At 40.8% G+C, this 15,610-nt stretch overlaps 1 protein-coding gene across 4 annotated transcripts in view; it reads right to left on the bottom strand.

The window, feature by feature from the left end:
* Positions 1-15,610, bottom strand: part of GBE1 (1,4-alpha-glucan branching enzyme 1) — a 141,859-nt gene that overhangs the window by 93,389 nt on the left and 32,860 nt on the right. For 3 of the 4 annotated variants that reach the window (XM_088144573.1, XM_088144574.1, XM_088144575.1), the window contains exon 2: positions 13,918-14,087. The exons of the other annotated variant lie outside the window; for it this stretch is intronic. In XM_088144573.1, the coding sequence (XP_088000699.1) occupies positions 13,918-14,087 (170 nt within the window). The remainder of the gene's footprint in view (positions 1-13,917; positions 14,088-15,610) is intronic. 4 annotated transcript variants of the gene reach the window in all.

Below are 15,610 nucleotides of genomic sequence, written 5' to 3'. Positions count from 1 at the left end.
TAAATTTAATTTTAAGCTAAAAATTAAAGTATGAAAAATGAAATAATATAATCCACAATTCCCTTAATAGTTATTTGGGAAATAAAGAATTTTTGACATTAAATCTTCATACTCCTTCCACATTTTCTGCTCTGCCTCTTCAAGATTCTCTGAAGACCTTGTGCTTCAATTAAAAACCTTTCAGCTTTTAGATAACTTTTGGGCCATAGTGTTGCTGAATATATAAGTCATCCATCAAGTAGCCTGGCAATTAGGGAAGAAAAAAGTAGGCACAAGGAGACTATACAAAAGAATTACATTTGATGTCCCAACTCAGACAGTTTTTGGTTTAAGACAAAGGGTTCAAATGACTTAACCACTTTGGGTTTGTCTAAGATACAAATGAATAAATAAAATGAGCTGCTTGGTTAGTCTTCTAGCTGTTTGACAAAAGGCAGCTTGTTTGTGTCAAAAGGAGTTTCCTACGCTTGAATCCTATGATTCTAGGAACCACTCCAGGGACTGTGACGTCTTAGGAAAGTCCTGTTCTTCCCACTGTCCCTGCGCTCACTATAATATTTCCAGAAATTAAAGTGGTGGATGATAAATTCTATATTTAGTTAATAAGAAAGAATGTGCATAAAAATAATTCACCTAAAGCTTTTCAGGTAGCTATAATGTCAATACCACCTCTTGTATTAGAGCTTTAGATTACTAATTGCTTCATATTATGATTTACTAAGCTTTTAACACTGTTAATTGTCAAATTGCAATGTTGTAAAATCGCTCTTAATAGTATGAGTATCTTTGGGGGGAGAGGAAAGAAACCTTTCTTTCTGTACTGCTGGAACCTCCCCTAACAATCAAGAAAAAAGTGGCTCTGTGGGAGGGTAGAATGCACTTTTTTTGACAACCCATTGGCTCATGAGTAGATAGGAATGAAACAACTTTTCTTCAGAATGGATAGAAAGAGAACTAAGCTGGGCAGGATGCAAATGGCATTTCAGAGAGGAGTTTTCTCTAATTCTGCTATATTTTTTATTTTTAAAAAATCCCACTAATGCTTTGCAATGTGATGATATTATAGGATTTATTTCTCTTGTTAATCTCGAATGTCCTATTCTATCCATCTTCCTGCAATGTTCTTCCAAAATATATTCATTATTATTTTCTTTCCACTTTTGAAGTTTCCTAAATATCTGCTTTTCTTCTTTCACTGTATTATCTTCTATCCTTTACTCTTTAAAAAGCTGATGATTTATAAACAAGATATCTTTATGTAAATGTTGGGTGGGAGTGGTGTGCGAGTGGAACCTGAGGCACTCCACAAGGCAGAGGCCTCAAGTTTAACCTCTCCCCCCTGCCAATACCAACTGGAGCTAGCCCCCACAATATAGAGAGAACCACTATAACACAGTGCCTCCTACTCTCAAGCCTCTAAGCTGTACCAGGAGATACCATGACTGATGTTGTTGAACACCACAGAGAGCTCAAAGAGGGCCAAGATGGATGCACTGCCTTCATCCCAAGCCCAACAGAGGTTATCAAGAAGCACAATCGATGCCCTCTCAGTACTATAACCAGGCCTGAATCCTGACTAGAAAGGATCCAGATAATCCGCTTCTTCCAGGGCCTCTGGAGTTGTAAGCTAACCACTTTCTCAACAACCTTCCTTAAAAAGAGGTTCCCTCTTCTCATGCAGAGAAGCATTCACTGCATGAACACCGCCTTGAACTAACCACCTGTCACCTCCCAAGAAAACTTAATCAGCCAGAGGAACAGGGATCTAAAACACAGGTGGATAAACTCACAGTACCGAAGACAGTCTCCATTTCATCAGGACCAATAGGCTCAAACTTTTCCCAGGCAACTGGACCAGATTGTGCCTCAGGAAACTCCAGTGGGCACTGGCTACATCAATATGTCAATATTTAAACCAGTACATTGAATCTTCCTGTTCAACTCTTGTATTGATATGCTCAAAACATACAAAATTTGTCACCACTAAGGGGATGTATCAGTCTGATTAAATTCCATTCCATACATTTCAACAAGATACTATTATAACTGTTTTGCTTATGTTACTATTTCTGTTTTCAGAAATCTCAGAGTCTGATTGTATTTTATTGTACCTATTTTATCAGAACTTTTCAAAATGTAATTCCATTACTGTACAGAATGCAGTGGCAGACATTACATCTCTGCTCCACGAGCTGCATTGGTTGCCAATTTGCTTTCAGGTCCAGTTCAAGGTGCTGGTTCTGACCTTTAAAGCCTTTCACAACATGGGGCCAGATTGAAGGACCACTTCTTCCCAATTACATCTGCCCACCCCATAAGGTCCAGCAGAAGAGGTATGATGAGAGTCCCATCACCCAAGAGATAAGCCCATGATACCTGCCCTGTGGAACATCATTCTCTCTGAGATGAGATTGGCCTCATCTTTGCCAACTTACCAGAAATCCTTTAAAACCTGGTTGTATCAACATGCTTGGGGGGTCACAAGAGAACAGTGATCTGATGAGGTGGTTCTATTGTTCATAATCTGATGCTGTTAGCCTTTTCATAGTAATATTGTTTTTTTTTGTACTTTGTGTGTGTGTATATTATGTCAGATAGATAGATAGATAGATAGATAGATAGATAGATAGATAGATAGATAGATAGATAGATAGATAGATAGACAGACAGACAGACAGACAGACAGACAGACAGACAGTTTGTACACCACCCAGAGTCACATCATATGAGATGGGTGGCCATATAAATATGATAAATAAATAAATAAATAAAAATAATATCTACATAACATAAAGCATTCATTTTACCATTTTAAGTTTCTATATATGATCAGCTTATGTTTCCTTGCAAAGGAATGTAGAAATGACTTTGGAAAACAAATGGATAAAGTGTTATGGGAGGTGAAATGGCACTTAGTCCTGGGAAGTAGAAAGCATAAGAAATAAATTCAAAATTCAGGTTGTCCCCAGTTTAAGGAGTTCTGTTCCAAGGTCTGTCCTTAAATTGAATTTGTATGTAAGCCAGAACAGTATTATTGTCAATACTGTATAAGTAGTACTGTGTAAATAATTCAAACCATTGTGTATTTGACTTGAATCATTGTGTATTTAACTCAAATTTCACTACAATAAGCTCCATTCTTAACTATGGATTGTCTGTAACCCAGGCGTTCTTAACCCAGGGACTCCCTGTAATCCCACCTTAACTGTCTAAGGTATACGTTGGAACAGAGATAAACTCTTACTGGCCTTCAAGATTCTGTTATTATACTCCACAACAATAAAGTAACATTCCTAGAATCCTTGTGATGTCTATTTCTTGATCTGGCCTACCTCAGAAGATTGACTTAAAAAAAAAAAAGAACACTCTTTTTGTTTCTCTCTTCCAACACTGCAAACTGTTTTCTTAAACAGAAACATGCATATATATTTACTTAATTGTAAAATATGCTGGTCATATTTATCAGTCACAACTAAAGTTAACCATGACAATGTTTCATTCAAATTTTCATTCAATGGAAAAAACTGCTCAGAGTTACACTACTGTTGTAATCTTTAAATGATTTCTGATTGTAACCAGCCATTGTTAACTTGACATTCTCATGGAGTGCACTGCCTTTCTGGCTAGGGATAATGGGAGTTGGAATCTAATACATTGGGAGGGCAACAGATTAGAAAATGCTGTCCAATAGATCCCTTCTGTTTAGAAGAAAGTAGAAAATTCTAAACAACAAAAAAAGTGTGATTTTTAATATTTGTTTCTGCATTATTCTGCCATTATAAATGTCAGTCATTGCTGCTGCATTGGGGTTTTTTGGGGGTTTGACCCCTCTCTCCCCGGGATTTTACCATCTTTTTGCGGTGGACTGGGTGCGGAAGAGACCGCGAGGGGGTCTTACCCCCCCGGTGTGTTGACTCGGGCGCAACCCCTGGATGGAGTGGCAGGGTGTTGGCAGAACGCAGCAGTGTGTGGCGGAGAACAGCAGCCTTGGACAAGCTTCGGGCGAGCTCCGGTGTGGTGTAGTTGTGTGGTGCAGCGAGCCCCCAAAGCAGAGAGCTTTGTTGATCCCCAGCATGGTGGTGACTCGTGACGGCGTGGCGAGCCCCAGTGGGCGCTGGTGAACTGCAGCAATAGTACTGAGCCCACCTGGTCACGGAGCGGCGGAGGAAGCCTTCGCGGACCTCAGTGTGGGTGGCGACCTGCGGCAAGCCCTGAAAAAATGCAGCCCCAGGGGGGTGCAATGAGCCACGGTGAGTTCTGGTGAGCTCCGGCGTGGTGCAGGAAGCCCCGGCGAGTTCCAATATGGCGCGGCGAACCACAATGGCTCCCAGTGCAGCACACCAGGCCCCAGACCCAGCAGGCCCAGCAAGACCCAGACACAGTATACCCAACCCCAGGTCCAGCAGGTGCAGCGGGCCCTTACGTGGCACAGTGAGCCCTAGGGGGCCCTGGAGTAGTGCTGCGAGTTCCAATGACCCCAGGGCTACATGTTGTGCTTTAGTGAGCCCTGGAGCAACGTGGCAAACTCATGGGATGTGGGAACTTACAGGCGACTGGAGTCCTGGGAGCTTGGTGGTTTGGCACAAAGATGCTGGGCAGGTTGGGGAGGCCGTAGTGGACTTGTAGTCTAGCTGTGGAGGAAGATTGTTTCGCTCCAGAGAAACAGCCAGACAGCATATGAGGCCAACAGCCCTCAGTTTTAGACTGATGAATGGGGGATTAGAGCCTATCCACCCCCATTTAACCCCCCCCAGTGTCAGTGGAGAACCGTGGGGTCCCTCCAGTGTGAGTCTGGGGCTCCCTCCTGGGAGTGAGAGTCTGGGAGGGAGTCTGGGAGTGCATGAGGATATTAGGATATACCTCCTGGGTGGGAGACAGGAGGTGTGAGTGGGATGCCACACTGCTGATTAGTGAGAGAGGTTGGACAGGGGGGCACAGGGTGTGAGGGAGTGTAAGGTTTCGCGGGGGATGGGCCCTGGTGGCGCTGAGAGTGTGAGTTGTTGTGCCAGGGTGACCCTCCCTCACCTGTGAGCGTCTGGGTATGAATGTGGATGACTGGTTGGATGGAGGGACCCTTGCCCCAGATTAGGGAACCTGGAGGTCCAGGATTGGAGGCATTTGGGCCCAGAACTCCCAGGGATTATGTGGTGGGCTACAGTATCAAGGTGGTGACAGGTAGGGGACGATATGGCGAGAGCTGGAGGGCAGGCCACCTTCAGGGAAGACATCCGGGTATGTATTACAAGTGGCATTTTCCAGCCTTCCTGGCCCATTCCCAGGCCCTGGTCAGCAGGTTAGTAGGGGCCCTGGCCTTTGGCTGCTGCTGCTTAATGCCAGTTAGGTTAATAAGGCCCCTCATATGTCACTTGATCACCAAGGAGGGGGCAGACCTGGCATGCATTACCAAGACCTGGCTGGGGCCCGAGGAGGGGGGTTACCCTCTCGGAAATGTGCCCAGCTAGGTTCACAGTGTGGCACCAGCCGAGATGCCAGGGCAGGGGAGGAGGGGTGGCAGTTGTCATTTGGGACACTCTGGTGGCCTTCAGGGGCATTGCTCCACAAGTTTCTGGCTGTGATATGCTGTTCTTTAGGTTGGGTTTCCATGAACTGTTGGGAGTTCTGCTACTGTACCAGCCTCCCTGCTGTGTGGCAGCCTCCCTGCCTAAGCTGCTGGAGGACATCTCAGGGCTGGTGGTGGAGTTCCCCAGGCTTATGGTTCTGGGGAACTTCAATCTGCTGTCCCTGGGATGGTCCTCGGAGGTGGCTCGGGAGTTTATGGCTACCATGGCAGCCATGGGCCTGTCTCAAATTGTGCAGGACCCAACCCAAGACAGTGGTCACATGCCGGATTTGGTCTTCTTGTCGGAGCAATGGCAAAGTGATCTGAGGGGAGATTTCCAGCTTTCCCTGTTGTCATGGTCAGATCATGTCCTGGTAACCCTGAGTTTCTCCTATGCCACCCCCCTCCGTAGGGAGGCAGGACCCATGCGATTAGTCTGCCCCCAGCACCTGATGGACCCGTCAGGGTTTCAGAGGGAGCTGGGAGGTATTCCTGTGGATCTGCTGCATGGTCCAGCAGAAGCCTTGGCTGTTGCCTGGAATAGGGAGGCGGCTAGGGCCTTGGACAGGATCGCGCCTATGTGACCTCTCTTGACACATCGGCCCCGACACTCCCTGTGGTTTACAGAGGAGTTGAGGTTGCTGAAGAGGGTCAAGAGATGTCTAGAGCGCCACTGGAGGAAGACAAAGACCGAATCCGACCGAACACAGGTTAGAGCCACTATCAAGGTCTACATTGTGGCAATAAGAGCAGCGAAGTGCCAATATTTCTCCGCTCTTATCGTGTCTGCAGGATGCTGTCCGGTGCCCCTGTTCAGGATCACTAGGCCCCTCCTTGGTAAGGGGGATGTGGGGGTTCATGTGCAGGGCCGCGTGGAGGAATTTTTGGAGGATTTGCAGGACAAAGTCACTTGGATTTGTTCCAAGTTAGACTCTGAGCATGGAGCAGGGTCTGGGGAGATACCAGGGACCGTTCTTACTCAGTTATCTCAGAACAGTTTAATCCTGTTGATCTTGAGGAAGTGGACAGGATCCTGGAGACTGTGAAGGCCACCACTTGCCATCTTGATCCATGTCCCCCCCCCGGCTGGCGAAAGCAGCTCAGGATGTGACGTGTGGTTGGATCCAGGTGATGCTTAATACAACCTTGCAGGAGGGGGTGTTTCCGGCTGCTTTTAAGGAGGTGTTGGTGCACCCCCACAAGAAACCCTCCCTGGATCCTACTGTACTGGATAATTTCCATCCAGTCTTCCACCTCCCCTTTTTGGGGAAGGTGGTTGAGAAAGTGGTGGCATCACAGCTCCAAAGGGTTCTAGAGGAAATGGATTATCTGGACCCCTTCCAGTCAGGTGTCAGACCCGGTTCTGGAATGGGAATGGCATTGGTCACACTTATGATCTCTGACAGGAGCAGGATGGTGGAAGTGTGACCATCCTTGCTCTCCTTGATCTCTCAGTGGCTTTTGATACCATCAACCATGGTATCCTATTGGGATGACTCAGAGAACTGGGGGTGGGCAGCACTGTCTTGTGTTAGTTTTATCCTTTCTTCTGGGCCGATCCCAATCAGTGGTGATAGGGAGTGAGAGGTCCCATCCTTGGCCCCTCTTCTGTGGGGTGCCGCAGGGTTCGGTTCTCTCTCTGTTCCTTTTCAACATCTACATGAAAGCACTGGCTGAGATCATCCGCCATCATGGGATGAGGTATCATCAGTATGCTGATGATACGCAATTATACATCTCCATCCCAGGTGTGGTAAGTGATGCCGTGACCGCCCTTTCGCGGTGCCTGGAGGCTGTAAGGGTCTGGATGGAGAACAACAGGCTTCAGCTGAACCCTGATAAGATGGAATGGCTGTGGGTTAATGGCTCCTCTGTATCCAGGACTTTGTCATCTTTGGTGCTGGATGGGGTAGCACTGCCCCAGATAGAACCAGTGCGTAAACTGGGGGTCCTCCTAGACTCACAGCTCCTGCTTGAAGAGTAGGTAGCAGCCGTGGCAAGGAGGGCCTTTACACAACTTCAGGTTGTGCATCAGTTACTTCCTTTCCCGGACCGGGATGCCCTTCGAACAGTCACTCATGCCCTTGTTATCTCCCAGATAGACTACTACAATGCGGTCTACATGGGGCTACCCTTGAAGAGTATCCAACTGGTCTAGAATGCAGTCGTGTGGGCTATTTTTGGAGTCCCAAGAAGGGCCCATGTAACGCTGTTGCTCCGCGAGCTGCGTTGGGTACCAGTTTGCTTCCAGGTCCAATTCAAGGTGTTGGTTATCACCTTTAAAGCCCTACATGGCATGGGACCAGATTACCTAAGGGACCGCCTCTTCCCCATGACTTCAACACAGAGAGGACATGCTTTGGATCCCCATAGTAAAAGAACTTTGATTAGCGGGGTCCAGAAGGCGGGCCTTCTCTGCGGTAGCCCCCGCTCTTTGGAATATTCTGGCCCCGGAGGTGAGATTGGCCCCCTCACTCCTGGCCTTCCAGAGGGCTTCGAAGCACTGGTTCTGCCACTTGGCCTGGGGTGGGGAAGGAATACTTCAAGTGTGGGATGGCTAGCCCCATAGAGGCCTGCTGTCTTCAGCCCCAGATCCTTTATCTTCTTGGACTCTCTTCCTCTTTTAAAGTAATGTTTTTTTTTTTAATTTTTAATTTTTATGTTTTTATATGTATTTATAGTTTCAAGGTTTTGTATGAGCCACCCAGAGTCCCCCATTGGGTGGAGATGGGCGGGAGAGATATTTGATAAATAAAATAAATAAAATAAAAAATAAACACTTTTGGCAAATATAAGGAGCTATTCTTTAGCTTGGGTCTATTTGAGTTTCTCTAGTCTATGAAAAGAAAATTAATCTGATCACAAGGCTGATAGAGGTAATACTCATTTAGTTCCATGGGACTTACTTCAAGTTAAATGGGTATGGCTTGTATTCCCATACCTTCTTTTCTGTTTTCCACAAGAAAACTAGACTAGGCTTATTATTCCAAATAACTGTCATGTAGATTCCAACAAAAGAGAGAAAAAAGAGTGGAATATTTTCCATTAAAGATAAGGAAATACATAACATACAGCTATTTGGAGACATTCAGGCAACCACATGTTGGCTTGCAAAGTAGTCTTTAAATTAAACATTGGTTAAAATCATATTGGTTAAAATATGATGCCAAAACTGACTAGTACTATCCTTACAATTAGCAAGAAATTTTGTATGTGGCACCAGTACGTCTAAAGCTGGGAGCAGTCTAAACCTTTTCTGTATTATTAAAAAAAACTGAAAATGACTAATGACTAAAGCTGTGATTGGCAGCAAAGGTCAACAGTTACTGTCTATGTGGTGACAACCACAGCATAAGGAATATACAAGGAATAAATGGTAAAGAGAATTAGCACATGACATGAAAGAAAATGTGTGTGTGTGTATGTGTATGTATATACACATACACACATACACACGTATATACATGTAATGTGTATGTATGTGTGTGTGTGTGTATACACACACACACACACACATATATATATATGTATGTGTGTGTATGTATATATATATATATATATATATATACACACACACACATGCACACACACGTTACATGTCTGTGAAACCAAGAGAAACTAAAAGAAATAGAAATGAATGAAGGGATCCTGATTATGCAGAGTGCGGTTGATGAATGCATGCAAGGAAATTAAGGTGGAGGTTTAACTATGAATGAAAGGGCTAAAATATATGAGAAAGTATGGGTATTCTTATCTAGCTTGTGTTGCATATGAAAGTAGGAATCCATAGGTTGATGATGGTTGCATGTTATACTCAAATGAATGATAATGGAAGAACCATAGATGTGTTTTGGAGAAAAAATCTATACAATTCTGAATGAATGCAATCCAGGTGAAACAATGATTCTGCTAAGTGACATGAATGGATGAGAGGGAATGAGATAAGAGGACACCAGAAAAGGACTGGGCTTTTCAGAAATACTTAATGAGAATGGTAAACAGAAAAGGGTATAAGCATAAGTCTGTTTATATGTACATATGGCAAAGAAATGAATATCAGTTTAAAAGCGTAATTGATGTTGACGTTATATAATGAAAGACTGAGAGAATGAGTCACATACTAGGAAGAAATGGACACTGAAGAAAAAGGAACAAGTGAAATAAACTAGAATGGCAGGAACAGAAAGTATAAGTCCTCTGTGAAAACTTATTTAAAAATAGATTAATCTTCCAGGAAAATAAATGGCCAGTGGATATCAGGAAAGAGGTGGCATTTTGTTGGAACAGAATGAACAAAATGATGTAATAGTGCACTACAAGTATGTGGAATTACACTAGGGGGAAGCATGACAAGGATATTTGATGGAGGATGAAGATATGTGGAGATACATGTGGGAAAATGATTGGTAGCAACCAATAAGAATGAGAGAAAGATACTGTATTAAGTGTTTAGTAAGAAGAAGCTACAAACCAAGTGAAGGAGATCAAGGAATGGTTAAGAATAAAACAAAGAGAAAATATGCTCAGTGATTTTGATAGAAATAACAAATGATTTTGGAAATGGGGAAGGGGGACTTAACAAAGCACATATAATAAAGTTCATGGAAATAAAAATAAATATCATGAAATTATTTTTGATGAAACTAAAGTAAGAAAATGCTATATAGAGTATTTTACTGATTTCTATGGGGAAGATAATGATAAAGAGTAGAATTACAACGAATGCTATAAATAACAATGTTCAAAGGAAATAATAATATGTTGTTGTAAGAGTATTAAAATTAGTATTAAAACTGTTAAGGCTACAGGTGTGGATTATTTATTTGTTTGGCTCTTATATTTTAAAGTAGGAACTATAAAATGGGAAGAAAAAAAAATGTCCATGAACGAGAGGGAGAGGGAGAGGGAGAGGGAGAGGGAGAGATTGAGAGATTTGACAACTACTTTAGATCCAAGCCAAGAAGCAAAGTGATGTTTTCAAAGATGTTTGGAACAAGCGTGGGGTTGGAGCTATGCATCTCTCCAGGGGAATGCTATTCCAAATAGAATCCCAATAGATTACATTGTTTGACTGCCCAACCTCACTGGGTGGGGAGAAACTATTGGAGATAATAACTGGAGAAATGTCAACATATAGGGCTGGTTTGCTTATAAAGTGGCTATATAACTTTTTATACAAGTCTGTGAAGATTACTTCTATGTCTGTTAGTTGCAGAATGTTGTTACTGTTTTCCTCTGCAGAGGGGATGGTAGCAAGAACAAGTACAAAAACTATAGGCAGATTAGCTTGTTAAGTGTGCCTCGGAAACTGTTTGGAAAAAAATTGTTGAAAAGTTACAAGAAGTGGCACTGAGATGTTGCAGTGAAAATGAGTTTTGTTCCTCAGCAAATAAATATATAAATTATGAGATAGAAACTGTGCTGCCTGATTGTTGATTTAGAGAAAGTGAATAACTACAGTAATTATGGAATGTTTTACACAGAGTTGAAGGTTACTTGGTGAATATAATAAAATTGGAATATGATGTAAGTGAATAGTTCAATATTGAGCAGGCAGTAAGACAAGGATCTGTGATATACTTTTAATAATTTAATGTACTGTATTTATAAATAAATGTATATGGGATGTTTGTGGCAGTGTTAGAGACATGGTGGTTGAGGACATGAATGTGCATGGAGTTTTGTTTGCAAAGGATATCCTGTTGTTAAATGAGAACAACAAACATCATTTGCAGCAATATAAGGTAGATTATATGATGCAACAAGGAATATGGATCTGAAAATTAATATATCAAAGACCAATGCAATTGTGCTGTAAGGACAATGAAGTGATCCACTTGGCAGATGCACCTGGAGGCTCATTTTATCTCTTCAGTCCTCCAGCAAGGCAAGCAAGATGTCATGCCAAATGGACCTTGTGGCTCGACCAAAAGATGAAGAGGGTACTGGCAGTCTACAGAATTGTTGATCGGGCTTCATGTCGACCAACCTTATTCATGATCCTTTGGATCTATACAAAACTTTAGTGCAAAAGCTAGAGCCCTTTGTGGCTTGCAATCCCAATTTCTTGGTTAAGTAGCCTACAATCTCATCAAACCATGAAAAAATGGATGGATAAAATTTAAGATATGCAAATGCTGCTAGAAAGGTAACTGGTAGTTTATATATAAAATGGGTTTTATTATATTGTTGTAAATCTGAGTACATTATATTGTTTTGATACAATCATATTTGTACAAGCATTAATTAAAATTATCGATATTCTATTGTTTATATAACTTATAGTATAAACAAAAGAGAAATCAATATTCTATCAGTATTGCAATTACAATTTAAGTATTACAAATTGTTGTTGTTTTGATGCCTTCAAGTGAGTCTTGACTCCTGGCAAATTCCTGGAAAAGTCCCCGTAGATTCATTGGCAAGATTTTAGAAGTGATTTGCCATTGCCTGCTTCCTAGGGCTGAGAGAAACTGACTGGCGCAAAGTCACCCAGCTGGCTTTGTGCCTAAGGTAGGACTAGAACTCACAGTCTCCTAGTTTCTAGTCTGATGCTTTAACCACCACACCACACTGGCTCTCTATTAAACTGGCTCTCTATGCTGTATGTGGCACATTATGAAAAAGTCAAATAATGTTATGCTTGTAATATTGATATCCTAAATTAATTGCAATTTAGGATATCAATATTACCAACATAACATTATTTGACTTTTTCATATTGTGCCACACATAGCATATGGCACATATAGCAGATAATATATGCCACATAGATCACTTAGCATAAATCGAGTACAACATTAGGAAAAAAGAAAGAAACTATGGCAGATTATATCAAATTCTTTGTTGTACAATAAAGGTTTCAATCTTCAGCTTGTTACTTAGTATTGAACTCTCTCTCTCTCTCTCTCTAGTGTGTGTGTGTGTGTGTAAGTAAAGGAAAAAATAAACAAAACCAATTTAACAAGAATTAAAATACCAAAAAAACAAGGAAAAAAAAAAGAAAAAGGAAAAGAACTATTGGATCTCTAACGTCCCCCTTTTTGTACATCTGCTAATTTAACTATGTTTTGTACAATACATTTAAGCCCCGTTAGAAGCCAGGCAGTAAGTATTTACTGTGCTTTGTGATATCTTGCATGTATGGGAACCATTCTTGCTTATATTTAAACCTCTGTTATGTATAGTTAGTTTTGTTCTGTTAGTTTTGTCATTGTTGTATATTTTCCAAGTTTAAGTTCCCAATCAGATAGGTAGCTTGTATAATGCTGTGAAAGATATGTGATTCTTAAAACAAGCAAAAATAGCTATGTATAAGCATATTTTTAACTACTTTCACGACCACATACAGTTGTATACAAAAGTTTAGACACCATTGGCCAAATTGTATGTCTCAATGAATTCCTAATGAACGAAAGCTGACAGAACCTCTACATGAAATAGATCTAAACAGAAATAACAGCCAGCTGAGAGTATTTATAATCTTGCTTCCGCTGTGTTTTGTTTTTTTTCTCCCTTTCCTTTTCCTGTTCTTCCTTGCAGAACTCTTTCAGCTCAGAAATATTCATTGGCTTCCTTGCATGCACTGAATGTTTGAGATCTCCCCACAGATTTTCAATGATTCAAGTCAGGGAATTGTAAAGACCATTCCAAGCTATCCATAAGTACTTACATGAAAGAAATATGAATGCTACAGAAAATGTTTGAAAAGTGTTATTTGTCCCAAAAGAAATATTTTGAAGTACAGACTGAAAAGGTGTCCAATTTTTTCCACCTGACATATTAATATTTTATTTTGAATCTGTAAACAACATGTAAGCATTCAAATTTGCAGAAAGTTGTTATTGTTTAGTATTTAGAAGCTGAGTCTGCTTCTGATCACTCTGGAATTGACTGAAACATAATTTAACCAGAGGTGCCTGCAACTTTTGCATGCAACTGTAAACAGTCCACACTACTTCCCATTCACACTGTAGCATGGTAATTATCATAAGGGCACCTAGTAAATTTCATGATATTTTGGATTAGAAAGCAAAGATCAAGAATCAAGCGATACCAAACTTACTTAGGTAACTATTGTTCTATAATCTTGATCTATGCTGAATACAAGCACACTTCACGTATCTTTTCCAGTTAAAAAAGTTTTAGTTAAGGTTTTATCCTCTGATTTTAGCAGTAGCCTATCAACTCACAAAATTTTCCAGAAGCTTTGAAACAAATAATATTTTATTTAAAACATCTTATTTAAAATGTTTATTTAAAACTTTAGCAAAACTAAAACAGATCCACAACTTTGTGACTGATTTTAGACACGCCATAAGGGTAAAATATATTCATATGTGCTGGAAAATACTTACTAAAATCACCAGTAAGAAACACTGCTTCTGCACCAGGAGCCCATTCTTTACAGTATAATCCTCCATCTATGAATCTGTTGACTCCAAATGTTTGGTAACTCTTTGTGAATTTGTCAAGACCACCTTCATTTTCTTCAATGTTCTTTAGGATGCGGTGAAAAATACCATACCTTCGATAAAAGAATGTGTTTTAGGAAACTGCTACATATACACAAAACATCCAATTATATTCAGATTTTTTTGTCATACCACATTGATCCCAGTTAACTGCTTTAAATATTAACGTATTTAAATCTATGAAGGCAATTGTTCAAATCTTCTGTTCTATTGTATTTCACTGAGCCCAGTTATTAATTTTTTTTCAAAAAAAAATTATATATAGCCAACAGTATCCCAAGCTTTCTTGAGAAAGTTTTTATTGAGAAAACAAAACCTATAGCAGGGCAACAATTCACATTATCTAGCTTAAAAGGGTCATTTGTTCAAAGAAAACATCTGTCATAGTGACAACTAAGATATTACAACTGGGGGGAAATGTCATTGCTAGGAAATAGTTTAGGTTTATTTAAAGCCATGCTACAGATTTGGGCATCTTCTTAAGAAGCTCCTTGGGCTTCACTTACTGGTTATTCCACCTGATTTTATTCCACCTGATTATGTTAACATTTTACTTGCAAGGTTAAGCCTTCCTAACCTGTTTTAACATTCTCATAAAATGTTGACAGATGGGGCTATGTTATGAGCTTACATATCAGATTTAACAAGCAGTCCCTCTTATCAATAGTCTTGTTTAGAAGACTTCATCACTTGTAAAACAACTTACATATGAAGTTTATGGACAGTGGGATGCTTATTTAATTCTATTGCTCCACATCCAGAGGCTACCTAGAGACATAGACATAACTATCCCTACACATAAATTCCAATTGACAGTTTTGATGACAGTTGAAGCGAAGAGATCTGGTGCTGGTGTCCCCAGCACCTAAATAAGGCACAAGTCGCTCCCAAATGATTCACCAATCCATTTGTGGGTAACCCTGGAGTCTTGATCCAGCCCTACTACCATACATTGATTGTCCTTGATACACCTCTAGCTATTTGAGCTATATAGTATGAAATGTTTCACTTTTTAAAATATATTTCCAGGTGTAGCATGAATTGGGATTTTATTCCTATTTTCATTTTGTTTTTTTGTTTTTGTTTGCTGCTGAATTGTGTAAGTCAGTCTGTATTATTTTGTATCTCAGTACTGGCTGAAATGCAACAAACAAACCTCCTTCCCATATGCCAAGAGTTTGTTGTCTTGCCAGTTCCAATGGCCTCTGATTGGTAGTTATGCTGAACACAATTTCCTTCTTATTTGAAAGTCATCTGTGGTGACAGATGGAAGTAGTGAGAAAAATGGCACTCCATGACTGATTCATGGATTGCTGTGAAAAATCTCATTTGAGAGGTGGTGCTGGTACAGGCCAAGCAAGAGGTATCTTAACTAAGAATACTGCCATAAGATCAAGAAGATGCTGGGAGAATTTTTTTCCCCCAGAGGAAATGTTACTGGACTTAGGAATCTTCAATAGTCATGCATCGAACAAGTATCGAACTCTTTAGAAGAAAATGGCAACAATTCAAACATTTAATGTAATTTATATAATAAATTGTCTATGGGGCCTGACTTTTGGTACAACTTTTACAT

Source organism: Python bivittatus, unplaced genomic scaffold, assembly GCF_059951505.1.
Source record: "Python bivittatus isolate LINGU-HERP-01145 unplaced genomic scaffold, Pbiv_v1 ctg000350_np1212, whole genome shotgun sequence".
Lineage (NCBI taxonomy): Eukaryota > Metazoa > Chordata > Lepidosauria > Squamata > Pythonidae > Python > Python bivittatus.
The sequence above is the reverse complement of the archived record's forward strand: the minus strand, read 5'-3'. Positions and strand labels throughout refer to the sequence as shown.